We start from the raw sequence: 25,811 nt of genomic DNA, 5'->3' as shown, positions 1-25,811 counted from the left end.
TTGAATATGGACAGATACAGTATAAATATGGACATCCAATGCTAGATGCATATGGTCAGTGAAGGGTCAGTAGCTACTCTAGGGGCCTCCTCTGGCTGCAGCACACAGGTCTCTCTGGGCCAGCAGCATGTGGAGGGGGCTGGGTACACAGTCCTCTTCCTCTCCGCCTCCCTCCACCAATTCACTCCTCACGTTACGGTTCTGCTGGCGGCTGAAGTGACGAGCCTTCAGACTGAGAGAGATTACACAAGCTCCTCTGTAAAACTGAGAAATTCCAATTGTAAGTAAAGAGACAGACACAATAAGAAAGTTACTGACCAGTAGACATGCCTCTCCTGCTTGGGCATGACGTGCCACAGGCTGGCCAGCTCCTTGGTGACCACAGTAGATGGGGTGCCAGGGTGGGTACTGTTCAAAGACATGGCAGCCATCTTAGTTACAGACACACAGAGGTACAGTACATCAAGCTGAAACACAGGGTTATGGGGATAAAGGTCAGGAGTCACTCACCGGAGGTAGGTCTTCCTGTTGATGCGGCAGAACATTATGAAGCCGTTGACACACTTCTTCTTCAGGTTAAGAGGGGTGCGAGGGGGACCCTTGGTGGAGGCATTGGCTCTGCGGTGCCGTCCTGTGCTACTGGTCTTTGACTTCAGAGGGAGTTGCTGTTGCTTGGGGGTCCAGGTGATGTCCCCTTCCTCCCCCTCGCTCAGGGAGGACAGCCACCCTCCTCGGCCATGCCTGACTTCAGCTTCACCCTCCGACATCTAGGGGGAATAGTGGCTTTATCATTAAGCTGAACATACCCATTTCCTTAATTGTTTTGCACGATATACAGACTCTTCTGGGTAGTAGAACATGAAAAACAGTTCAGTAGTAGACTTTTTGTTACTTTCGGTACTGCTGTCAAATGTGTCTCACGGATTAAGCCTGCCTCCACCTAGAGTCTGGGCTGCATCATGTTAGCTCCACCAACTCACTGCTAGGCTGCACTGAGAGTCTGGGCTGCATCATATTAGCTCCACCTACTCACTGCTAGCCTGTACTGGGAGTCTGGGCTGCATCATATTAGCTCCACCTACTCACTGCTAGCCTGTACTGGGACTCTGGGCTGCATCATGTTAGCTCCACCTACTCACTGCTAGCCTGTACTGGGAGTCTGGGCTGCATCATGTTAGCTCCACCTACTCACTGCTAGCCTGAACTGAGAGTCTGGGCTGCATCATGTTAGCTCCACCTACTCACTGCTAGCCTGAACTGAGAGTCTGGGCTGCATCATGTTAGCTCCACCTACTCACTGCTAGCCTGCACTGAGAGTCTGGGCTGCATCATGTTAGCTCCACCTACTCACTGCTAGCCTGCACTGAGAGTCTGGGCTGCATCATGTTAGCTCCACCTACTCACTGCTAGCCTGCACTGAGAGTCTGGGCTGCATCATGTTAGCTCCACCTACTCACTGCTAGCCTGCACTGAGAGTCTGGGCTGCATCATGTTAGCTCCGTTCGCAAAACAATGTCCATACAGGCAAGAACACTTTACAATGCAAGATACCTGTAGCTTCCAGCTTTGTAGGCTAACTTTCCTTGCTAGCTGACAGATAAAGGTAACATCAATTCATTACCCTTGTACTTTGTTTGTGACAATATAGAAACAATAACGCAAAAGCTGATTGCCACCAAAAACCTTATTCATTCACTTATTCGGTCTCTCTCACGTCTCTCCCAAAGATGATCTATTGCTTCAGCAAACTGACTGTGCTCCAAACCTCTTGCCTTGTGAATGAGCCATTACTGGTTAAAGAGACGGCGCACATTTTTTATAAAAGAAGCTACTTCTATGCCAATGTTGTTGATCAGTATAATAAAATAAGTCCCAAATGGAAGGGAACCAAATAGTTTTTCATCTGTAGCCCTATGAAATCAGCCAAAACAAGCTCAATAACTCAATACATGCACACACTCCTATTGAATATGAATTCACCTGTATGGTGGATAGGCCTAGGCTACACCCTGATTTACCCAGTTTATCAATAGAGATTTATAATTTATTGTGATATTGAACTCAAAAGATGCCCAGCGATTGAACAGAGCAGTAGCTGAGTTTATCTGTCCGAATCAGGTGCCATTCTGTGACTTTGGCTAATATTAACATTTTTTTTTTACTGTTCTATCGTTTTGGTATCGCGTATTGTGATACTAAACCTGGTATCGATATCGAACACAACACTAGTACCTAACATACTATACACTCAACATTTGTGTTGTGGAAACATGATTCTATGAGGCTTACTGAGTCATTGGGGTCATGGCAGGGCAGGCAGGAGACTTTGGTGTGGGTCGTTTTAGGGGTGACCCAAACATCCTCGAATAGCACTGCAAAAAGATGAGTGTGTGTTGGCTGATGGCTATGTTTCACTCTCTCTCTCGCACCAGGAACTGAAGACGTAAGTAGGAATGTATATGATTAATAGCTGGAGGAATCCTTCCAATCGAGTTACAATTAGGTTTTACAGACTGCACTACTTGGTAGACTACACACTACACCAAGCTTCCCGTAATCTATTTGAAGTCAGAAACTTCAAATATACTTCAATGGCAGGCAGGGTCTCTTTTGTACCCAACAACATAAAGCAGCAATACCCTGGTCAATAAGATGATATTAAATCAGCTTAATATTGAGCGTGTGTTATTAAAAGGAGTGTTACCATGGAGCTCCTCCTGGCCCTCAGGCAACAGGCAGTGGCTGAGGCCCCGGGCAGGGGATGTGAGGAGGGAGGGGCTGAGGTTCAGACTCTCCCCAGTCCCAAACAGCGGCAGCAGGGGGAGCAGGGTAGGGCGTTGGGGTGTGGCAGCAGGGCTGTGGAAGGGCTCCCTTCGCCCTCGCATGGGTGGGATTACCCCAAGCATTTGGTCCTTCAGGAAAAGTGATCCTGGCCTGGAAACACATACAGTAGAAGTCGGATCTTTACATACACTTAGGTTGGAATCATTAATACTCGTTTTCCAAACACTCCACAAATTTCTTGTAAACAAAGTATAGTTTTGGCAAGTCGGTTAGGACTACTTTGTGCATGACACAAGTAATTTTTCCAACAATTGTTTACAGACAGATTATTTCACTTATAATTCACTGTATCACAATTCCAGTGGGTCAGAAGTTTACATACACTAAGTTGACTGTGCCTTTAAACAGCTTGGAAAATTCCAGAAAATTATGTCAATGCTTTAGAAGCTTCTGATAGGCTAATTGACATAATTTGAGTCAATTGGAGGTGTACCTGTGGATGTATTTCAAGGCCTACCTTCAAACTCAGTGCCTCTTTGCTTGACATCATGGGAGAATCAAAAGAAATCAGCCAAGACCCCAGAAAAAAAATTGTAGACCTCCACAAGTCTGGTTCATCCTTGGGAGCAATTTCCAAATGCCTGAAGGTACTACGTTCATCTGTACAAACAATAGTACGCAAGTATAAACACCATGAGACCACACAGCTGTCATATCACTCAGGAAGGAGACGCGTTCTGTCTCCTAGAGATGAACGTACTTTGGTGCAAAAGTGAAAATCAATCCCAGAACAACAGCAAAGGACCTTGTGAAGATGCTGGAGGAAACAGTTACAAAAGTATCTCTATCCACAGTAAAACGAGTCCTATATCGACATAACCTGAAAGGTCGCTCAGCAAGGAAGAAGCCACTGCTCCAAAACCGCAGTTTGCAACTGCACATGGGGACAAAGATCGTATTTTTTTGGATAAATGTCCTCTGGTCTGATGAAACAAAAATAGAACTGTTTGACCATAATGACCATCGTTATGTTTGGAGGAAAAAGGGGGAGGCTTGCAAGCCTAAGAACACCATCCCAACAGTGAAGCACGGGGGTGGCAGCATCATGTTGTGGGGGTGCTTTGCTGCAGGAGGAACTGGTGCACTTCACAAAATAGATGGCATCATGAGGCAGGAAAATTATGTGGATATATTGAAGCAACATCTCAAGACATCAGTCAGGAAGTTAAAGCTTGGTCACAAATGGGTCTTCCAAATGGACAATGACCACAAGCATACTTCCAAAGTTGTGGCAAAATGGCTTAAGGACAACAAAGTCAAGGTATTGAAGGGGCCATCACAAAGCCCTGACCTCAATCCTATAGAAAATGTGTAGGCACTAAAAAAGTATGTGCGAGCAAGGAGTCCTACAAACCTGACTCAGTTACACCAGCTCTGTCAGGAGGAATGGGCCAAAATTCACCCAATTTATTGTGGGAAGCTTGTGGAAGGCTACCCGAAACATTTGACCCAAGTTAAACAATTTAATGGCAATGCTACCAAATGCTAATTAAGTGTATGTAAACTTCTGACCCACGGGGAATGTGATGAAATAAATAAAAGCTGAAATAAATCATTCTCTCTACTATTATTCTGACATTTCACATTCTTAAAATAAAGTGGTGATCCTAACTGACCTAAGACAGGGAATTTTTACTTGGATTAAATGTCAGGAATTGTGAAAAACTGAGTTTAAATGTATTTGGCTAAGGTGTATGCAAACTTCCGACTTCATCTGTATATATGGGTTGAAAACACATTCACATGAATACTATACTAAGTTACACTAAAAAGGGCAGGCATGCGGCTACAGGGATGTAAACCCACCCAGTAATTGGCGTAGTTGGAGTGTCTAGGACCCCGCTCCCTGATGGGATGCTCTCGCTGCCTGTGCGGTCCTCACAAACAAAGCAGTGGCCTCTCTGTGTTGGGGATGGAGTCCACAGAGTCCCACTGCTCCCTGTGAGAGACCAAAATACAGAGGCATCAACTCAGTAACATTTGTCCCAAACACACCTGTCATGTATAGCCCTGGAAACACTGAGGGACCCTCCAGCCTAACTCACCCTCCAGAGGCGTTCTCAGGGGGAGCAGCTGATTTAGGCTGAAGCCTGAATCCAGGGAGCTCGGCTGGGAGTCGCTGTCATACACAGGCCACGCCCCATGGCTATCACTAGACTGGAGCTCTGACCAATCAGAATGCACACCCCACATGGGGACAGACACACCCTCCTCTGGGTAAACTATTTTTCCATTGGCTACAGATTTGTACAACCTCCTTCTGTTCACCTGATGCTCTGCCTTCACCTCTGAGTTAAGCAAACAGAAAAGCACCATTCTGGTTAGTGTGATGTTATTACACACAAAACTACAGTTTGTAATCATACTTGATGTAACTAACAGAACTACTCTCGTCACCTTACAACAGTCTTTGACAGTGTTGAACATAATGTCTTGGGTAGTTGGGGGGAGGTGTGGGTCTGGTACCTGAGGTGGGGGCAGGTCTCTTGCGGGAACGGCTGCAAACATATTTGCGCTTGGCCTTTAGAGTGTGAGGGGGGGTGCAGTGATCAGAGAGGGTGTTCTCTTCACTCTCAGACCCTGTGCACGCACACACACATACAGTGTAAATGCATTGATATGAAAGTCAGGTACGTAGTCTATACTTGTCTTGATGCTTGGCTGAGGTTGTACCTGTGTCGGGTTCCTGCTTGGGGATGCAGTGTGGGGGCAAGCGGCTCTGCAGGGTCTGGATCCTACTCTGAAGAAAGTCAAAATAGCGCAGCATGTGGACCAGAGTCTCCTTCTGAAGATAGATTAGAGGTGAGACAACACACACAGAAACACCCACCCACATAATGTAACCGTACTGTATTCAGACATACTGTAGCCATGCACCCACATACGGACACAAATACTCATACAGGGAATCTATTAATACAATTAAATCAAGATCGTCCGTGCACAAACCTTGGTGAGTCCTCGGCCATTCCTAGGCTTAGATATGGGCAGGAGGCCTGCAATCTCTTTCAGACTGTTGCTCCAGCATGTGCTCCAGTCCAGCTGATCCTTACTGTAAGATAATGTACCCATTACTTAGCTACAGTAGATCATTTTCATGATGTCTTCAAGTCTCTTTTATCATTCTTTTTGACAGTGACGTGGAACAGGCCATTTAAGTAGCTAAAAGTACCTTTTCCTGCGAGTCGCGTCTCTGCCTGCGGATCCTTGTGCCATGCTCAAATCTGCCACAGGGGGCGTCAAAGATGCTAAATTAACGTTCACAGTCCCTTGCGCGGTAACGTTAGTTTGCTAGCCAGTTAACTTAGCTAGCTGAAGTTTGCCATCCATCAGTCTAGCAAATTATTTTCACGCCTTTAACCAACGAGTGTCTATCTACATGCGTCGCCTCTTGCTCTCTGCTTTAACTAAAATATATTAACATAGTTACGTTGAGCTAATTGCACAGAAAAAATTATATAACGTTAGCTAGCTAGTTAGCAATCCAGCTATCCAGCTAACTTTATGGGTAACTTACCCGTTTTTTGTTAGCGAGGGCGAGCCAATGACTGTATATGAAGGGTGAGCAGAGATAAGCAAGATAAATATACATTTGAATTATTAGCCACTATAAAAATATTAATATCTGTGGAAATAATTGTTAGTGACAATTTATGGCCAGTCACTTACCTAGAAGAAGTTTAGCAGCAAAGAGAATGTTGGCTATCTATTTTTTAAATGATTGTTCTCTAGCCAGCTAGTTATGTCACCTCATTGGTTAAGAAAAGACCAATCCCTTCGCACGAGGCAGGTCATTGGCTAGACACAGACCTATCCTAGCGGGTACATTGAACGTTCTAAGACTTTTAAGAAATGTGATTCTAATGCTACCATGCAGAAATATTTTGCCTACATGACAAACCAATCAGTGGTTTGGTTCACTAGAAATCAATCAATAAATCAATAATTGATTAATTCGTTCAGCAATGTACAATTATACAGATATAGATAGAACAATACACATATAAATTCATATTTTTGGGCTAATGTGTGACTTTTTTTCAATTCTAGTCTATTGTCATTTTTAGAATTTCTTTCAAATAAACAAGGCACATTTTTCAGTCTCATTTTTCCATCAATTGATAGCATTCTCCTGAATCATTTTCGCGTACAATTTTCACAGCAGGCGGTCGGAGCTCATGCACCAACTGCAGACACAGAACACCGCGTGTGCACTAAAAATGGGGCCATAACAAAACGACGACGATATGGCGGGGGTCAATATGCGATTAGTGCGGACGTTGATAGTTTATTATACCTCAGTGGTTGATAGATTTGATTGGATAGATCCGTCGCTGCATGTATGTCCCAACATGACTGCGTGAGTGCTCCATTCAGGTAAAATAGCCTGTATCTTGTTGTTAAATTGTAGCCTATCCTGATGAGATTGTGTTAAATGAAAATAATAGATGTCATAAATGGTTTCATGTTTATTTGCCCACCCTCGGCTCGAGTCTAAGCAGCCAATGGCCTCATTAATTCAATCGGTCATGGACGTTATTCTCCATTGCCATACGCTAGCATGGAATCATAAGCACTATAACGCACATAGTTAAGAAAGGCTCTGTACCGGACTGAACTGTTGTATGAATCTAACGGTTCTTCCAAGTTATGAGAACCACCCGGAAGCACCGATCTTCTCCGGGCACCAAGCTGCTACTGGGACGCTGCTACCGGCTCCGGATGTCCCGAGTTCGGGTGCTTCTCGTATGCCTATGTGGGATGCTGGCTATAGCTCTGACACTTGGATTTTCTTTCTCGAGTAATGATACAAGCGATGATGATGACAGTATTCATATGGACGATAACACACAATTTCGTGTGCCAGACTTAATAAGGGACAAGGTAGGTGATGGATCCTGCACTGTAGCCTCCGGTTTTACAATATTGCACTAAGCCTAAGGAGTAGCCTACTTTTTAGGTGCTGCTGTCTTGCTACAGCCTACATACCCCAGCCAGCTGGAACACTTAACCCAGTCTGTTCAACTATATACACTTCACTGATGGCAGACAATTTACCTCAAGTCAGATCTTTGATTGTTCAATAATAACAGTATTTTCTGCCTGGTGACTGACGGTTTTCAAAATGCATATGTGAAAAAACTACTGCAACTGTCTCCTCTCTCCTGCTGTCCTCCCTTTCTGCAGTTGACCCATAACCCCCGTCGGGCCACTGTGGCCCAGATCAAGCGTCTGGTGGGCCAGGTGAATTCAGGTAGACTGTGGTACTCTCTCCTGAGGCCCATCCTGGTAGAGAGACTGCCAGGTACCAGGGGCAGCCGTAGGGTGCGTGAGGTTAGGAACTCTACTGACTCCAGCAAGTGACATCAGGGTAGAACGTCTGTAATTAAAGTGGAACTGGTGTCTCTTTATCCCAGTCTTACATGTTATTGTATCAATTAACATTTTGTTTTCTGAAATAATGTCCTTAGATTAAAATCACACTGTTTTTTCTGTGACTGCCACAGCATATCTACAGCCATCTAGAGTTCCTGTCAGCGGGTTGGTCGTTGGAGGTCGACTCCTTCAACTCTGCTACCCCAAAGGGAATTATCACCTTCTCCAACCTGCTGGCAGTCCTGGACCCCTCGGCCCCACGCCGTCTGCTGCTGGCCTGCCACTACGACTCCAAGGCTATGCTCCCAGCTTCCAAAACCCCCGACGGGCCTCTCAGGAGGTTCCTAGGGGCCAGCGACGCGGCCGTCCCCTGTGCCATGATACTGGAGCTGGTAACTGCTCTGGACTTCCACCTGAAAGTGCTAAAACAACAGGTAAATACTGTCTGCTCTGCTACTGTAGGACAAGGGTACGCTTCAGAGGGCAAGGATGAAAGTGATGACTTGACAGATCCTTTTACGTTCCTGGTTGCCCTGGGAATATAAGTTGTTGGATTTGCGGAAAACTGATGACAGGATGAGGCTTCAGTGTGTTGTTGGGCTACCCTCTGACGTGTTTGCCTCTCTCCCGGGATGTCAGACTATTTATAGATCTGGAGTCTGACCCATGCACACACATCAATTATTCAAACATTTATATCCAAATGAAACTGTGCAGACATTTATAGGTTGAGGCACAGACATCATTAACACTCACCGGACATCTCCCGTGTTGGCATCAGAAGCAATGTATTTTAAAGGATATTGAATGATAGTCACATATTACTCGACCAATATATATTTTTCGAAGCATATATGTTATATTACAAGAAAATGTATCACTCCAACCCCTGTATCATTCTTTCTGTCTGTTTTTCTCTCTGGTAGAAGTCACAGGTGACTTTGCAGTTGGTCTTCTTTGATGGTAATGAGGCGTTTGATCAGCCGAGCCCCTCCGACTCTCTGTACGGCTCACGTTACCTTGCTGACCAAATGTCCCGTACACCTCACCCTCCAGGAGCCGAACATACCACCCTGTTACATGCTTTGGTGAGGCTTTGTTAGTGTTTGTTACAATGTTCCATTGCCAAGCCTTATGTAGTATGCAGTTAATGTTTTGCTTAGCTGAGTGTTCTGTATGTTGAATGGCAGGACCTGTTTGTTCTTTTGGATCTGATTGGTGCCCCTGACCCTATGTTTGTCAACCACTTTGACGACACTGTACGCTGGTTTGATGAGCTGATATATGCAGGTACGGCCCCCACCTCTCTTCTCAAAATGTATACTCCATATACTGTATCACAAAAATGTCCTATATTGCCAGGTAAATTAATTAATTTTTATCACGCTCATTGCTCACTGTAATCGTAATGGGGCAAAAACGTATTGTAATGGAGATAGTGAGGTAGAGGGACACTAGAATGACAGAAAGAGCCAGGGAGCAAGGCAGAGAGAGTTTTGTAGGTGGATGACTGACTCATGCTAATACAGGACCAGGCTCTGCAGTGCTGATCTGGCTATAATTCCACTCAGGCACAAGTAATAAGACACCTGAAATGAGCTGTTCTTCCTCCATCATTTTTTCTCTCCTCTCTGCTTACCCTTTCTCCACCCCCCATGGCCCGCGGTGGCTGTCATGTCTGTCTGCTAGAGAGGAGGCTCCATAAGCTGGGTCTGCTGTCCTCCCACCCCAGAGAGGTGAGCTACTTCAGGAAGGACATAAACCTGGGCCCTGTGGAGGACGACCATGTGCCATTCCTCCAGCAGGGTGAGAGAGCACACCCACATAGATAGGCAGATGGTCAGAGGGCACATTTACTGACTAACAAGGATGGACGTTTAACAGTACACCATGAAAATATACAAGTGGAGGCTCCTCAGAGGAGGAAGGGGAGGACCATCCTACTCAGTGAATTTCATATTTTGTTTTATAGTGAAACATTAAAGATGCACAATGCGGAAATCACTTGTCTATTTCCTGGTTGCAAAAATTTGAATAGTTCGCCTAATTTCAGTTTATGTGAAGTATAGTGTAGAGCCCTCAAACTCAACTCTGGACCTCAAAGCAATTTCCACTGCAATGTGCACTTAATTATCAGGTAGAACAGAAAACCAGCAGGCTCTGGACCTCGTAGGGTAAGAGTTGAATACCCCTGGTGTAGAGAATCATTGTACCATCTAAACTGTGGTGAAATATATTTTACATAACCAAAAACATTGTATTTTCAGCTGTTTAAAGATGGTGTACAAAACCGAAAGTAAAAGACGCAAAAAAAAACATAGAAATTGCGCATATAGAACAGATCTACCGCTTCTTAGAGTATGACAAATCTATAACTCACATTTCTATGAAATGTTTGTCAAGTCACCCAAAAAGATACATATTGCAAGTTCTCCTTTTTAGGTAAAACTATACTAAATATATTCACGTCACCAAATAACTGATTAAAACACAGTTTTGCAATGAAGGTCTACAGTAGCCTGTAGGGTAGCACCATGGTGTAGCAGAACAGCTAGCTTCCGTCCTCCTCTGGGTACATTGACTTCAATACAAAACCTAGGAGGCTCATGGTTCTCACCCCCTTCCATACACTTACACAGTAATTATGACGACTTCCGGGGGACGTCCTCCAACCTATCAGAGCTCTTGCAGCATGAACTGACATGTCCATCCAATCAAAGGATCAGAGAATGAATCTAGTAGTGAAAGCATAAGCTACAGCTAGCTAGCACTGCAGTGCATAAAATGTGGTAGTTGACTCAAAGAGAGAGAAAGACAATAGTTGAACAGTTTTGAACAAAGGAATTTTGTACAAAATTAAGGAGAAGCAGCAGAGCGAAATATATATTTTTCTTTCAGTTTCACTTTGACTTACACTAGCTAATGCAGCTAATTTAGCGTCTTCAACAACCTGATTCAAACAGCGAGGTATGATATTTATGTTAGTTAGCTGGCTAAGGCTATCCGACACGTCCAATTCAAGGTGAGCTTTCGGTTTTATAAGTGTATTGCCACTGGGGCCCGCCGGTGTAACTGCTAAACTGCTTGTTGTACACTACTGCGTGATTGTACACATGGATTGGATTGTGGGTTTACTAACGTGTTAGTTATAGTAGCTATGTTGACTATGAAGTTAGATAATATGGTGACAACAATGTAGGCTGTGTGTAGCAGTTATGGTATGAAGGTTTGGCTTGGAGAGGTTTATTTCACATGGGCACAGACAGCTGTTGTGTTGTGCACTGAACTCCACAAGCGAAGGGAAAATATGAGAAGAGAGCGTGTAAATGTGATGATGATGTTTGTGTGGCTGCTATGAAAGTGAACTGTGTGTGCTTATAAGGGCACAAGGTGAGACCCAGATGCAGACACGGGAGGCAGATGGTTTGAGTCCTTGATATTTATTATATCCAAAAGGGGTAGGCAAGAGAATGGTCGTGGACAGGCAAAAATTCAAAACCAGTTCAGAGTCCAGGAGGTACAGTGTGGCAGGCAGGCTCGAGGTCAGGGCAGGCAGAATGGTCAGGCAGACGGGTACAGAGTCCAGAAAACAGGCAAAGGTCAAAACCGGGAGGACTAGTAAAAGAGAATAGAAAAGGCAGGAGCACGGGAAAAACACGCTGGTTGACTTGGAACATACAAGACAAACTGGCACAGAGAGACAGGAAACACAGGGATATATACACCGGGGATAACAAGCGACACCTGAAGGAGGTGGAGACAATAACAAGGACAGGTGAAACTGATCACGGTGTGACAGTGCGGGTGAACAGGGGTGTATTTATTCCGCCAGTTCTGTTGCAAAACGTTTCCTAAATGGAAGAAAACAGAATGAAACAGGGATGGACCTACCTGAATTTGTCCACTAGAAACTTTTGTTTAAGTTTTGCAACTGTTTGGACTAATGATTACACCCTAGATCAGCTAGATGCAGGCATTACTCCAATTTGTCTTTCGACCTTTGCACCTACGTTATAAACTTAATTTGTAGGCTAGGTTGTAACAACCTCATGATGGGTATAGGGCAAATACGAGTATCATGTAGTAGCCTAAACATATCGACGTTACATTGAGCTGGGTGAATGTAATATGAAAGACAGACAGTCATCCAATATGCTGTAATAGAAATAAGGCCATGCTCATAAAAGAGCGTCCTCCTTAATCTTAAACCGCCACTGATATCTACACAGCTGATTAGACTATGACCTTATGACTGTACTGTATCTGCAGAGAGTGGTGTCCTCCCTCTGCTTTAGTTTTATCCCTGTAGAACTTAATCTACCATCTGCCTTTTTTTTCTCTCCCTCTATTAACCTCTGTCATCCCCTACACTCTACCCTATCTCATTTGTCTTCTCCCCTCCCCTGTCTCTCTGCCATTCCCACCCACTCCCCTCTATGCCTGCAGGGGTTCCAGTCCTACACATGATCACAACGCCCTTCCCTTCCTTTATGCACACTCTGGAGGACACAGCGGAACACATCCATTCTCAGACTATAGAGAACCTCACCAAGGTGCTAGTAGTGTTCCTTGCTGAATACATAGGACTCTGACTGACGTTTCCTCCCTTTACTGTTGCTCATAGACATGTATCCTTTAGACTTTATGCCACAATCACCCAGATGCATTTTATAATACCAGCCACTCTCCCACATAATCAATTTACAATCATCAAAGTCCTATCATACCATGCCTTTTTTCTACATCACCTATATCCCTCGTTCTAGAATCTATACCCTAGTAGTCTTGTTGTTGTTGTTTTCTATCCATTCTGGAGCCATACTAGAAAACGGTTGAAATTAGGATTGTGATTATAGAGGCCTTTTATATACCCTGTCCCTCACATTCCCATAATCCTTGTGGAACTCAGACTTATGCAAAAACAGAATGATAAACTTGATTAGGTGACTTTTCTCAATACGTTCAGTAAATGAGGTTGTGAACACTAGAGTATATAGTGTTTCCCAATGAGGGAAGTTCAAGCTAGATCATGTGGATAAAAAAAGATTAAAATACTAAATAAAGAGGTGATATACAGACATTACTGTACATATTTGTTCCCCAAAAATCACTTATATGTTTAGGACAGACAGTCCAGTAATAATATAGCAATAAATATGTGCTTTGGGAAGTGCTAGATTATATGGGATATAATTGTGTATTAACAGTGCCTTCAGAAAGTATTCACACCCCTAGACTTTTTTCATATTTTGTTGTGTTACAGCCTGAATTTAAAATTGATTACATTTAGATTTTTTTTGCCACTAGCCTACCTACAATACTCCATAATGTCAAAGTGGAATTATATTTTTGAAAATGTTGCAAATTAATTACAAATGAAAAGCTGAAATATCTTGAGTCAATAAGTATTCAACCCTTTTGTTATGGCAAGCATAAATAAGTCTCATGGACACACTGTGTGCAATAATAGTGTTTTACATGATTTTTGAATGACTACCTCATCTCTGTGTCCCACACATACAATTATCTGTAAGGTCCCTCAGTCAAGCAGTGAATTTCAAACACAGATTCAACCACAAAGACAGGAGTTTTTCCAATGCCTCACAAAGAAGGGCACCTATTGATAGAAGGGGAAAATAAAATTAAAAAAATACATTGAATATCCCTTTGAGCATGGTAAAGTTATTAATTACACTTTGGGTGGTGTATCAATACACCCAGTCACTATAAAGATACGAGCTTCCTTCTTAACTCAGTTGCCAGAGAGGAAGGAAGCCGCTCAGGGATTTCAACATAAGACCAATGGTGACTTTAAAACAGTTACAGAGTTTTTTTGGGCTGTGATAGGATAAAACTGAGGATGGATGGATCAACAACGCTGTAGTTACTCCACAATACTAACCTAATTGACAGAGTGAAAGGAAGCCTGTACAGAATAAAAAATATTCCAAAACATGCATTCTGTTTGCAACGAGGCACTAAAGTAATAATGCAATGAAATGTGGCAAAGCAATTAACTCTTTGTACTGAATACAAAGTGTTATGTTTGAGGCAAATCCAATACAACACATTACTGAGTACCACTCTCCATATTTTCAAGCATAGTGGTGGCTGCATCATGTTATGGGTATGCATGTAATTGTTAAGGACAGGGGAGTTTTTCAGGATAAAAAGAAACAGAATGTAGCTAAGCACAGGCAAAATCCTAGATGAAAACCTGGTTCAGTCTGCTTTCCACCAGACACTGGGAGATTAATTCACCTTTCAGCAGGACAATAACCTAAAACACAAGGCCAAATCTACACAGGAGTTGCTTACCAAGATGACAGTGAATGTTCCTGAGTGGCCGAGTTACAGTTTTGACTTAAATTTACTTGGAAATCTATGGCAAGACTTGAAAATGGCTGTCTAGAGCTTGAATAAGTTTTTAAAGAATAATGTGAAAATATTGTACAATCCATGAGTGCAAAGCTCTTCGAGACTTACCCAGAAAGACTCCCAGCTGTAATCGCTGCTAAAGGTGCAAAGTATTGACTCGGGTGTGAATTCTTGTGTAAATTAGATCTTTCTGTATTTCATTTTCAATACATTTGCTAAAATTTGTCATTATGGGGTATTGTGTGTAGATGGGTGAGAAAATCCCTCGATTTAATCCATATTGAATTCAGGCTGTAACACGACAAAATATGAAATAAGTCAAGGGGTATGAATACTTTCTGAAGTATTTTATAGTAGCTTATGCAAGTAATGCGAAGTTATGCTTCCTACATAGACCCAACAGTTCCAACTCTGTTTGTAGAAATACATGTACTATGTATTAGGATGAAGATAAAGATGAATCAAATGTATTGGTATGGCTTTGTATATTGAGCATTACGATATGTAGAGATATTTATCTAGAAGTAATACTAGGTTCAGTGCCAATGTGTCACATAGTATTTGTATACTGAAAGAGTCGCATCCACCAGTTAACTGGTCAAAAAGCGATAATAACTCAATTGAAAAGTATGATTATTGTGTACTGTATGCATCCACTATTGTAGCACAACAATGGCTTTCACATGATAAGTTGTCAGCCAGCAGAATCTAATAATGCATAATAAGAAACTATTTTATGCGCAATACTTGCTACAGTAAACTCAGTGACAACATTATTATACTGAATGAACCAGACTGTGTGAATCGATGCTGTAACTGTCACAGTGTTGTTACATAGCCTGGCTGACAGTCTATTTCTACTAGCCAACATGTCTTATAATTGTTTTGCCGAAAGAAACAAAACACTCAGAATGGTTCATGCACAACAGGCATGCACCCGGGCTTCCATTGGAGTCATGCCATCTCCTATGTGAAAGATTGATTGAGGCTATTTTGTACTTCAACCCTCAACCCAATATTGTATTGCACTACTATCTGCCATCGCCTCATACTTTAATTATGTTTGTATTATTATTGAACTGTATGAAAAATGTATATGAAATTAAGGATTGCTTGCATAGAATTCCACACAGAATGTTTTCCTAAATAAAGATTATAAACTTGTTTGATTTGTTTAATTTCATGTGTGAGAAATTTGTTGAAACATGTTAAGTTCACCCCAACATTTGAGCCTGTACTAAGCTGACAACAGAATTGTGAGGTGAGACATCCAAGCCAATAGAGGGCAGTGTAACTAACACCCAACGCAACAGTTCCGTCGCCTTTGGCTTTCGTAACATAAACATTTAAACACAGAGTTTCTAAACTCAGAGGTGCAACATCGCGAGACTTCCGGGAACGCTTGCGAAACAGACCAGGCCTGGGTTTCGCAAAGGTATCGTAGCACTAACAATCTTAATTCCATTGAAACTCAATAAACGAAAGATAATTTTAGTGCTACGATGCTTTTGGGAAAATCAGCACAGGCCGGGGTTTGAGAAGTGAAAAATGGTTCGTTAGTTGTTAATTTTCTCGAAATCTAAAGGCACAACGTAGATTTGAGCCAATGACTCAACGAGTTTAACATGTTATTACGCCAACCTCGTGAAAGTGACAAACTGACACGTTTTCATTTTCATAAAAAACAACTTTATATCGACGGAGTGCCTTTGATTTGACGTCCTGGGTCATTCCTACTTTTCGGTACCTTTTCTGTCCCCAGGAAATATCAGTTCTTATTTAGTGTAATATGTAGATTACAGAAGGCTTTAAATATAAGGCCAGGTGTCCTTAACCTTAAAAAAACATACAAATATGGATCCTGAAAGGGAGTTTTATGCAAAAAAAAAATTGTCAGTGAATGTTGGCGTTTTTGTTTTTTGTCCCCAGTTATCTTCTTCCACAATAAATATGCCATAAAATAATAATAAAAATTCTAATCTTTCTTCATTATTTTATAGTCCTAGTTAAAGTCTCTTTCATCAATAAAGTATTTTTCAGAATTATTGTATTTATTATTTTATTTATGATTTTCCCTGATCACTTTCCCTGTTAGTTTGTTGTAATTCTCCATTTAAGAAAACAACCCCTTCCTACAATGACATCACATTTAGGAAGTGTCGTAATTTCTTTGGTGGGAAAACTATTGTGCAAAACTAAATAAATATAAACACTCAGTTGTTAGTCTGTATGTCCCACTCATAAATGTCCACTATGTTAGGCTAAATTATGGAGAAAATTTAAATATGTTTGATAGAGAAGTTAAAATCCTATTAAAGTGTTCACCATTTTGCTAGCCAGCTCAATCTTGCTCACTCACAGAGCTATGGCTAATTTAGGCTCAACATTCCCACCCTGTTAGGTTCCACCCTGTTAGGATTATGCACCTAACAAATTGGAAAATGCACCCAATATTTTTGTAAGTGCCTGAGCTTGACCAATTTGTTTTTCTGAAAGTCAAACATGCCCATTTTCTCTTAGAATACTATTTAAAATACATATAATTTATTTTCTCCAAAAGTTTTGAGGGCCACATGGCACCGCAAGAGAGGAATGACCCGCCTGCACATGACGTATTTATACGCATGAGTTTAGCTAGCAAACGTCGCTGTGACATCGCCTAGAAGTCTGATATGGGGAAGCAGTTTTGGCCTATCTTCATACTGTACTGTCTTTGATACATAGCTAACATGAGTTATCATAAAGGTCGTGCTGTGTTAGCGAGCTAGTGTTTTAGCAATATGTTCATCAAACGGTTTAAGTGGTAAACAGGTTTTTAACGGGAGGTTCACACTTGATATTAAACGCATTTCACTATCAAATGCAGGCAAAGTTACTGTATTTTCGAAGTTGATACTGACTGTCAAGGTATGTTAGTTTGCAGGTTAGCTAGCTAGCACTTCTAGCCCAGTAAATTCGACTAGCTAGCTAGTATCTAGCTACTTGACTTTAAACCATATTGTGGTGTTTTAGTATCAGCCTGTATGTGGAATGTCTTGTAAAGTGTTCAACTTTGTGGTGGGTGTAGGTTAGCCACTAGCTAGAAGTTTTATTGATGTGACTGACTGTCCATACTGAGTTTATTTATCATCAGGGATATTGGTTTCATGGGCTATCATCATGAGGCTAATAAATTATTTAGGACCGTATAGTGTTTCTTCAGAAACACACCTATAACCATAAGATAATATTTATAAATACAACTAACATGGCCAGATAATATCATTGTTTCACCAGTCACTATGATGTCTTTCTCCCATAGGTGTAGGAGACACTTCATCTACACCCCGATGCATGTGTTGTGACGGTGAGGCTGCTTCATTCTCTATCCTCTGGTCAGTCGTCTTCCCTGGTGCCCTGTGTTCCTGGTGCCCTGTGTTGCTGGTGCCCTGTGTTCCACACCATGGTACGCCACAGTAAGCTGCAGAAACAGGTGTTGTCTCTGTACCGCCAGTTCCTGCGTGCTGGCCAGGACAAGCCAGGCTTTCTACCCAGGATCCGGGATGAGTTCCGAGAGAACTCCCACATCAAGAAGACTGATGTCATGCACATAGAATATCTTTACCGGCGTGGACAGAGACAGCTAGACCAGTTGAAAGATGTGAACACAAAGCAACTAGGAACTTTCTCCAAACCTAAAGCAGAGAGATGACCAAAACCATTTCCTTCTCTACAGCCTCTGTTGTCGCTACCTCTAGCTGGATACATCGGCATCCACTATGTAATTACATTAATAAATCACTAGTCAGATTACTACTCCTTTCAATCTGCAGCTGAGTAAGTGCAGTCATTGTCCTAAGCAATGGCCATGGATCTGAACTGTATGACGGCACTATTGTCCTCTGTCAGAGAGGTGGACACCACTGATGATGAGGATAAACATTTTTAAAACAGTCTCTGGCCAGTGAGTTTGTTGGGTTGAGCAGACCATTTGCTCTGGTCATTGTTGTAAAATACTTTCATCTAGCTACATTAACCTGTTGAGTGTTTTGGATTAAAGACGATATGATCAGTATGAGAAGTGAATTTGACTATTATTTTAAAGGTCTAGCTAATACTATTATATGCTTACGTGTCACAAGAGGTCAAGTAATGGCATTATATAATGCTTATGAAATGTACGGTAAATAAACATGTATTGTCACATATACCAGATAGGTGAAGTGAAATATGTTGTTTTATAGGGTCAGCCATAGTAGTATGGCACCCCTGGAGCAAATTAGGGTTAAGTGCCTTGCTTAAGGGAACATCGACAGATTTTTCACCCTGTTGGCTTGGGTATTCAAACCAGCGATGTTTCAGTAGCTGGCCCAATGCTCTAACTGCTAGGCTACCTTCCACTCACAGGTGGCATCACACAAATTAGAAATGCCTGAGTAATTTTGATATTGACTGTCAGAACCAGAAAGTAGCTCAAGCTAACAGCCCAATCCCAAATGGAACCCTTGACCCTACTCCCTATGCACTTGTGGAAATCTGAAATTATTTGGTTGGTATAAGCAATATGGTGAAACTTCAACCTAGCATATGAGAGGGCAAGGTGCAGCTATTAGCATATTGGTTGCACCTGTCAAATCCTCTCAGATCTCAAGTGTGTAGGGTCTACTATAGGGGGATATCTCAATTGCATTTCCTTAACTCCTCGTGTCCTCTCGCCTCATTCTCAAAACCCATTGGAGGAGAAGGTCAGATGGGTGTGAGGAGAGAGGACATGAGGAAATGCAATTCAGATTCTCGCTAGGGGTCCATTTGAGATTGGGTCATAATCTTGACAGCTCAATATGTAAGGCTCTTGCTTTAGCCGCTAGGTGGCGGTAATATGGGTAGATCTCAGCACATGAACTAGAAGCAGAAGCAAAGATGGTGGATAAATGAAAGATGCCGTTTACCATTGAAAAAATGGTCCGTTCCGGTCTGCTTAACGGGTTGACTAGGCACCAATGCAATAGCAGCTGGCTCTGGTCTGTTTAGTTCAGGGATGGGCAACTGGTGGCCCCTTTAATGTCCCCCAGACCACCCCCCCCCCCCTAAACTTATCATGGTTGAATTACTTTGTTAGTCATCTCACTCAGATATCATATTAAAAACTGCAAACATTTCTCTCCACCCTATGGCAAAATGTGTAGAATTGCAGGAAATTAGCTGTAAAACTGTGGCCCCTCATGATGAGTTCAGATTTTTTGTGGCCCCCCACCCCCATCAAAGTTGCCCATCCCTGGATTAGTTAATTGACTGTATAATACTGTATAGGAACACCTGCTCTTTTCATGACATAGACTGACCAGGTGAATCCTGGTGAAAGCTATGATCCTTTATTGATGTCACTTGTTAAATCCACTTCAGTCAGTGTAGATGAAGGGGAGGAGACAGGTTAAAGAAGGATTTTTAAGCCTTGAGACGGATTATGTGAATGGGCAAGACAAAATATTTAAGTGCCTTTGAACGGGGTATGATAGTAGGTGCCAGGCGACGTGGTTTGAGTGTGTCAAGAACAGCAACGCTGCTTTGTTTTTCACACTCAAAAGTTTCCTGTGTGTATCAAGAATCCAATCAACTTGACATAACTGTGGGAAGCATTCTGTGGAACACTTTCGACACCTTGTAAAGTCCATGCCCTGAGGAATTTAGGCTGTTGTGACTGCAAAAGAAGGTGCAACTCAATATTAGGAAAGTGTTCCTAATATTTTGTACACTCAGTGTATATAGCCTTATTTAAGGTAGATATAATTGTTGTCAATTGTATGTTGTATGTTGTCTTTGTCTATTTTCTAATATGATACATATTGCCTTATTTTAATTATTGTAATGAATGTATATTAAAAGCATTGGTGGAAAAAGTACCCAATTGTCATACTTGAGTAAAAGTAAAGATACCTTTTAATAGAAAATGACTCAAGGTAAAGTGAAACTCACTCAGTAAAATACTACTTGAGTAAAAGTAAAAAAATATTTGGTTTTAAATATACTTAAGTTTTAAAAGTAAATGTAAATGCTGAAATATACTTAATTATCAAAAGTAAACGTATAATGATTTTAAATTCCTTACAAGGTTTCACAAACTCGGTCCCCAAGGGATGCACGTTTTGTTTTTTTGCGTAGCACTACACAGCTGATTCAAATAATCAACTAATCATCAAGCTTTGATAATTTGAATCAGCTGTGTAGTGTTAGGGGAAAAACCAAAACGTGCACATTAAAAACGCTGTATTAAGCATACCAGACTACATGATTTTCTTGTGTTTTTTAATTTATGGATAGCCAGGGGCACACTGCAACACTCATCATTTACAAATGAAGCATTTGACCAGAGATGTTCTCTTGATAAGTGCATGAATTGGACCATTTTCCTGTCCTGCTAAGTATTCAAAATGTAATGAGTACTGTTGGTTGTCAGGGAAAATGTATAGAGTAGAAAGTACATTATTTTCTTTAGGAATGTAGTGGAATAAAATTAAAAGTTCTTAAGAATATAAATAGTAAAGTAAAGTACAGATACCCTAAAAAACTGCTTAAGTATTTTTAAGTGTTTTACACCACTGATTTAAAGGGAGACTGTTCTGATGCTTTTTAGGCAAATTATTGAACACAAGATAACTCATGTCTTCATTCATATGACCTAGACTTCATACATCAGGTTTTTGCCAAAAGATAAAGAGTGGGTTGTGATTTAGGGACATTGCCATGTTTCATTCTGTCCATAGCACAATGCATGATACGTGTGGTAAGTGCTACATGAAAAATTGAAGACAGAAAAATAATGGATGCAAATAGAGCAGCATGAACACAAGACAGCAGCACTAAACATCATATGCTCTTAAAATAGGCTAATGAACACAAGACTGCAGCACTAAACACCATATTCTCTTAAAATAGACTAATGAATACAAGACTACAGCACTAAACATCATATGCTCTTAAAATAGGCTAATGAATACAAGACTACAGCACTAAACATCATATGCTCTTAAAATAGGCTAATGAACACAAGACAGCAGCACTAAACATCATTTGGTCTTAAAATAGGCTAATGAACACAAGACTACAGCACTAAACATCATATGCTCTTAAAATAGGCTTGACTACACACACTGATATATGATCTGAAATCACTAGAAGAAGAGTTAGCTGAAGGATATTTTGCAGGTGTAAATGCAGGTGTCACTCTTTCATGCACAGCCTCTTTCTTCTGCACCTGGACACTCAGTGCTCCAGTGTCCTAGCATGAAGCCATGCCCCTCTAGTACCCCTCAGCCCTCATCCAAGATTAAAGGCAGACAGACAAACACAAAAGAGAACAAAGCCATCCTTCCCACACAACCTACAACAGAGAGGACTTATAACTGAGGCATTTGGAACAGAAACGAAGGAGAGAGGAGAACATACATTGTATGCTGGTTGTCTGAAAAATATACTTAGTTAATCACTTGGTAAACTCCTGATAAGAGTATCATCAATAAGCTGTGAACCACTTCAAACGCCACATTTGCAATCAGATGTTGCAGGGATAAATACCATGCAAAACTTTCTCTAAAAGGAATTGAGCTGTTGAATAAGAAGTTGTTGTGTTTTAATCAGTTTACAGTCCAGATCCAGTGTTTTAATCAGTTTAGATATTTGCATATCAATAATATATTGAAGACCACCAGTCTCACTGCCCAGTGAGGAGGAAATGCTAGATTGAACGTTGATTACAGGTTGGAGGACCTGAATAGCAAAGCTTCTAAAATCAAGAAACGATTATTACACCAATCAAGATATGCTTGCACACATGGGTTTTATCCCTCTGATCTCTCTCTCTCTCTCTCTCTCTCTCTCTCTCTCTCTCTCTCTCTCTCTCTCTCTCTCTCTCTCTCTCTCTCTCTCTCTCTCTCTCTCTCTCTCTCTTTCTGCCTCTCTCTCTCTCTTTCTGCCTCTCTCTCTCCCTGCCTCTCCCTCTCTCTCTCACTCTCTCACACACACACACTTAAACAACGAATATATTTAAGTCTGTGATGGCAACATTTACGGATCAGATTGCTTCTCCACATCTCCCCCATCTCCATTGTCACTGATCGATCATCAGATCCTCGGAAATGTGTACCCAGCGCAGATAGGCTACCTCGAACCGCAGATCAAGTCTCACCATGACGATGGGCAAAAACTGGATTAATCAAGATATATAAAATCAGGTATGTTTTGTCTCTCTTTATATTTCAGATAATATATGATATTAATTATCAAAGAGCCTTATGAACATTTCATGTAACAAAAACAAAGATCCAAACTATGAGAAGTGTAGGCTTTTGTGATGTTTTTGATTTTCAGGCATAGTAAAGAGCTCTAGTGGTTCATGATGGTTTTACTTTACACGACGGATGTCAGTAAATTTATATACACATTTTGAGAAAAGATGGGGAAATGATTTGTACTTGTTGATTGAAAACAATGCCAATACCAAATGAATTGCCCACTGGTACCGATATCTTGTTCACAGACCAGTGCAGGATTCCAGAGTCTTACACAGTGACCAAACAGTCAGGAGTTCTCTTCTATCAGTGGGCACATCATCACACAGCTGACAATCTGTGAAACTGTTCATCAGATTCGGAACTCATAAGGAACGTGAATGACCACTCAGGACATTACACCACATTGAGAGAGCTCTGGATGGACCAACCATCAACGTCCTCTGGCCTTGGGGGCCAGCTGTGTGTGTAGGTTCTCTGTGTGGGTACCCAGTTTGCTTTAGCACATTAGGGCTTGTTAAGCGTGTTGTGTGTGTGTGTTTGTGTGTGTGTGTGTGGTAGTTTGGTGTATGTAATGTATGTGTAGTGAGTGACCTGAGTGGTGTTAATAAGACAGGCTCAGACAGGCAGTGTATGTTAGTGCGGTGGTTCGTGTATCTGTGCCGGGCCAGCTGCACTCATGGCTCGTAAACGGGATGGTGGCTGCTGCCCCCTGCCCCTCAATGAGGACAATGCCCGCTTCTGCCTGCTGGCAGGGCTCATCTTGCTCTATCTGCTGTGTGGGGCAGCTGTGTTCTCCGCCCTGGAGCGCCCCTCCGAGCTCCGCGCCCGCCTCCTCTGGGACCAGCAGCTGGCCAACTTTACCCTGAGCCACCGGGTGAGCCTGGGAGCCCTGCATGCGCTGCTGCGCCAGTATGAAGAGGCCAACGGGGCCGGGATCAGAGTGGACGCTCTTAGGCCCCGCTGGGACTTCTCTGGAGCCTTCTACTTTGTCGGCACGGTGGTGTCCACCATCGGTGAGTTGGACAGCTGCTTTCGTTGAGGGTCAGAGTCAGGGTATTAAAGATGCAATTCTTTGTTATCATGTAGATGCAAACATCCAAACACAACTGTCTCAACAGATACACAGTATAATGTAGAGGACGTATTGAGTAGATGATGGGGGTGAAGAGAGAGGAGAGGAGGCTACGGGGATTAGATGGATGATCGGTTAGACTCCGAGACACTATTGTCAAATTAGTTTAATTTCAATTAAATGTTGGCATGTGAGGTTGATTTGCTTTACTATGACTTTTTCAATGTGATCACTACTCATGACTGAACAATGCCCCCATTTTTAACAGACAACAGGATTGCCATCTCATCCCTTCTCTCCCTCAGCTCCTGTCTTCATGACTCATTCAGTCTCCCTTATTTTTAGTTTATGTTAACATAATTTGGAAGTACCCAGTACTGTGAAATGGTTAACCCTCACTAATATCAGCTGCATTCATAGCATGAAGCCAAAATGCTGATATCAATATCAATGCTAATATCTCCACGTCTTTTGTCATCTCGACATAGTAGTGCTAATTATGTAGTGCTAATTAAGAACAACTGTAGGGGCACTTAAATGACAAACAATTTTCACATTGACCCTTCTCTTTTGTACTCTTTCCCACCAGGCTTTGGTATGAACACCCCAGCTACCATCCCTGGTAAGATATTCCTGATCTTCTACGGCCTCATTGGCTGTGCCGCCACCATTCTCTTCTTCAACCTCTTCCTGGAGAGGATCATCACCATGCTGGCCTACATCATGCGTTGGTGCCACGAGCGGAGGATGAGGCGCTCGGGGTTGGGGGCTGTGTCAGGGGCCGAGGAGCCCCGCAGTGAGGAGGACAGTCTGGAGGGCTGGAAGCCCTCTGTCTACTACGTGATGCTGATCCTGGGGGTGGCGTCTGTGCTGATCGCTTGCAGCGCCTCCTCTCTGTACTGCTCCATGGAGGACTGGAGCTACATGGACTCCCTGTACTTCTGCTTCGTGGCCTTCAGCACCATCGGCTTCGGGGACCTGGTGAGCAGCCAGAGGGAGCACTATGAGGCCCAGGAAGCCTATCGCCTGGGCAACTGCCTCTTCATCCTCATGGGCGTGTGCTGCATCTACTCGCTCTTCAACGTCATCTCCATCATCATCAAACAGACTCTCAACTGGATCCTGGCCCGGCTGGCTTGTCCAGGCCGACGCTGTCCCTGCTCGTGCCCTAAGAGAGGCCTCCGCAGGCGGGTCTGCTGCCCCTGCCTCCATAAAAAGCACTCTGGCTTGAGGCCTCCACCTGCACGACTCCGCCAGCAGCACTTCAAACGCAACGCCGTGCAGCCCACCCCGTCCCAAGTCCCCACAGGGCGACATCGCTACACGGACGCCTCGGTGGAGACAGTGTGTGACAGCGAGACGGATGCCGGAGCGGGGGTGGACGGGGTCGCTGGGGGCCGGCGTCTCTCTGGGGAGATGATTTCGGTGAATGACTTCACAGCGTCCAATAAGGTGTCTTTGGCACTGCTGCAGAAGCAGCTGTGTGAGACAGCCCAGCAGGGCCCCAGGCAGAGCCACGTTCCTCGCCACAATGGCTTCTCTGGGGGGGTGGGTGCATTCGCCATTATGAACAACCGCCTGCAGGAGACCAGTGTGGACAGGTAGTCCCACCTGACCCCAACCAAACCTATTCACACCAACTCAGAAATAAAGCACTGTTTTGTTTGGGTTATTGAAATATGACTGGAGCTAGACTGGATGCTGGATCTTCTCCTGTTATGTCTAAAAAAACTAGCAACGTTTCATCCTCAGAATGAGCATTGTTTGTAGATCAAACAGTAGTGAAACAGAACAGTTGGATGCTACAGCTGGCCATACATATTTGCCAAATTTGTTTTCAATGTAAATCATATTGAGGTTAGCTAGATTTCTAG

The 25,811-nt window shown here is 42.7% G+C and overlaps 4 protein-coding genes across 4 annotated transcripts; 3 read left to right on the top strand and 1 right to left on the bottom strand.

Annotated features, from left to right (window-relative positions):
* Nucleotides 1–78: 78 nt before the first annotated feature.
* On the bottom strand, nucleotides 79–5,916 carry LOC120057502 (meiosis initiator protein-like). The gene is made up of 10 exons (XM_039006102.1): nucleotides 5,794–5,916; nucleotides 5,518–5,629; nucleotides 5,311–5,424; nucleotides 4,890–5,009; nucleotides 4,651–4,783; nucleotides 2,705–2,934; nucleotides 2,290–2,372; nucleotides 511–767; nucleotides 319–408; nucleotides 79–232 (listed from the first exon to the last, which is right to left on the bottom strand). The coding sequence occupies exons 1-10, from the start codon at nucleotides 5,914–5,916 to the stop codon at nucleotides 79–81; spliced, it is 1,416 nt and encodes a 471-aa protein (XP_038862030.1).
* Nucleotides 5,917–7,494: 1,578 nt separating this feature from the next.
* LOC120057501 (glutaminyl-peptide cyclotransferase-like) lies at nucleotides 7,495–12,812 on the top strand. Its single transcript, XM_039006101.1, has 7 exons — nucleotides 7,495–7,728; nucleotides 8,032–8,178; nucleotides 8,352–8,654; nucleotides 9,147–9,308; nucleotides 9,411–9,510; nucleotides 9,910–10,026; nucleotides 12,667–12,812. Exons 1-7 carry the CDS (start codon nucleotides 7,495–7,497, stop codon nucleotides 12,810–12,812), a joined length of 1,209 nt encoding a protein of 402 aa, XP_038862029.1.
* Nucleotides 12,813–17,257: 4,445 nt separating this feature from the next.
* Nucleotides 17,258–18,652, top strand: sdhaf1 (succinate dehydrogenase complex assembly factor 1). The gene is made up of 2 exons (XM_039004741.1): nucleotides 17,258–17,505; nucleotides 17,900–18,652. Exon 2 carries the CDS (start codon nucleotides 18,041–18,043, stop codon nucleotides 18,287–18,289), a length of 249 nt encoding a protein of 82 aa, XP_038860669.1. The 5' UTR covers nucleotides 17,258–17,505; nucleotides 17,900–18,040; the 3' UTR covers nucleotides 18,290–18,652.
* Nucleotides 18,653–23,541: 4,889 nt separating this feature from the next.
* Nucleotides 23,542–25,542, top strand: LOC120057500 (potassium channel subfamily K member 13-like). Its single transcript, XM_039006100.1, has 3 exons — nucleotides 23,542–23,878; nucleotides 24,527–25,128; nucleotides 25,198–25,542. Exons 1-3 carry the CDS (start codon nucleotides 23,542–23,544, stop codon nucleotides 25,540–25,542), a joined length of 1,284 nt encoding a protein of 427 aa, XP_038862028.1.
* The last annotated feature ends 269 nt before the right edge of the window (nucleotides 25,543–25,811 follow it).

This window comes from Salvelinus namaycush, chromosome 12 (genome assembly GCF_016432855.1).
Source record: "Salvelinus namaycush isolate Seneca chromosome 12, SaNama_1.0, whole genome shotgun sequence".
Classification (NCBI taxonomy): Eukaryota; Metazoa; Chordata; class Actinopteri; order Salmoniformes; family Salmonidae; genus Salvelinus; species Salvelinus namaycush.
Note: the sequence above shows the minus strand (reverse complement) of the source record. Positions and strands in the feature narration are given on the sequence as shown.

What these genes read in the sequence shown, in the direction of transcription:
- LOC120057502 (XM_039006102.1), bottom strand. Translation starts at nt 5,916, where the DNA reads ATGGGTACATTATCTTACAGTAAGGATCAGCTGGACTGGAGCACATGC. An exon ending in ATGGCCGAGGACTCACCAAG is followed by an intron (nt 5,630 to 5,793) that starts GTTTGTGCACGG and finishes ATCTATCTTCAG; the next exon opens with AAGGAGACTCTGGTCCACAT. An exon ending in CAAGCAGGAACCCGACACAG is followed by an intron (nt 5,425 to 5,517) that starts GTACAACCTCAG and finishes GTGCGTGCACAG; the next exon opens with GGTCTGAGAGTGAAGAGAAC.
- LOC120057501 (XM_039006101.1), top strand. Translation starts at nt 7,495, where the DNA reads ATGAGAACCACCCGGAAGCACCGATCTTCTCCGGGCACCAAGCTGCTA. An exon ending in CCACCCTGTTACATGCTTTG is followed by an intron (nt 9,309 to 9,410) that starts GTGAGGCTTTGT and finishes GTTGAATGGCAG; the next exon opens with GACCTGTTTGTTCTTTTGGA. An exon ending in TGTGCCATTCCTCCAGCAGG is followed by an intron (nt 10,027 to 12,666) that starts GTGAGAGAGCAC and finishes CTATGCCTGCAG; the next exon opens with GGGTTCCAGTCCTACACATG.
- sdhaf1 (XM_039004741.1), top strand. Translation starts at nt 18,041, where the DNA reads ATGGTACGCCACAGTAAGCTGCAGAAACAGGTGTTGTCTCTGTACCGC.
- LOC120057500 (XM_039006100.1), top strand. Translation starts at nt 23,542, where the DNA reads ATGGCTCGTAAACGGGATGGTGGCTGCTGCCCCCTGCCCCTCAATGAG. An exon ending in CACGGTGGTGTCCACCATCG is followed by an intron (nt 23,879 to 24,526) that starts GTGAGTTGGACA and finishes CTTTCCCACCAG; the next exon opens with GCTTTGGTATGAACACCCCA. An exon ending in AGAGAGGCCTCCGCAGGCGG is followed by an intron (nt 25,129 to 25,197) that starts GTCTGCTGCCCC and finishes CTCCGCCAGCAG; the next exon opens with CACTTCAAACGCAACGCCGT.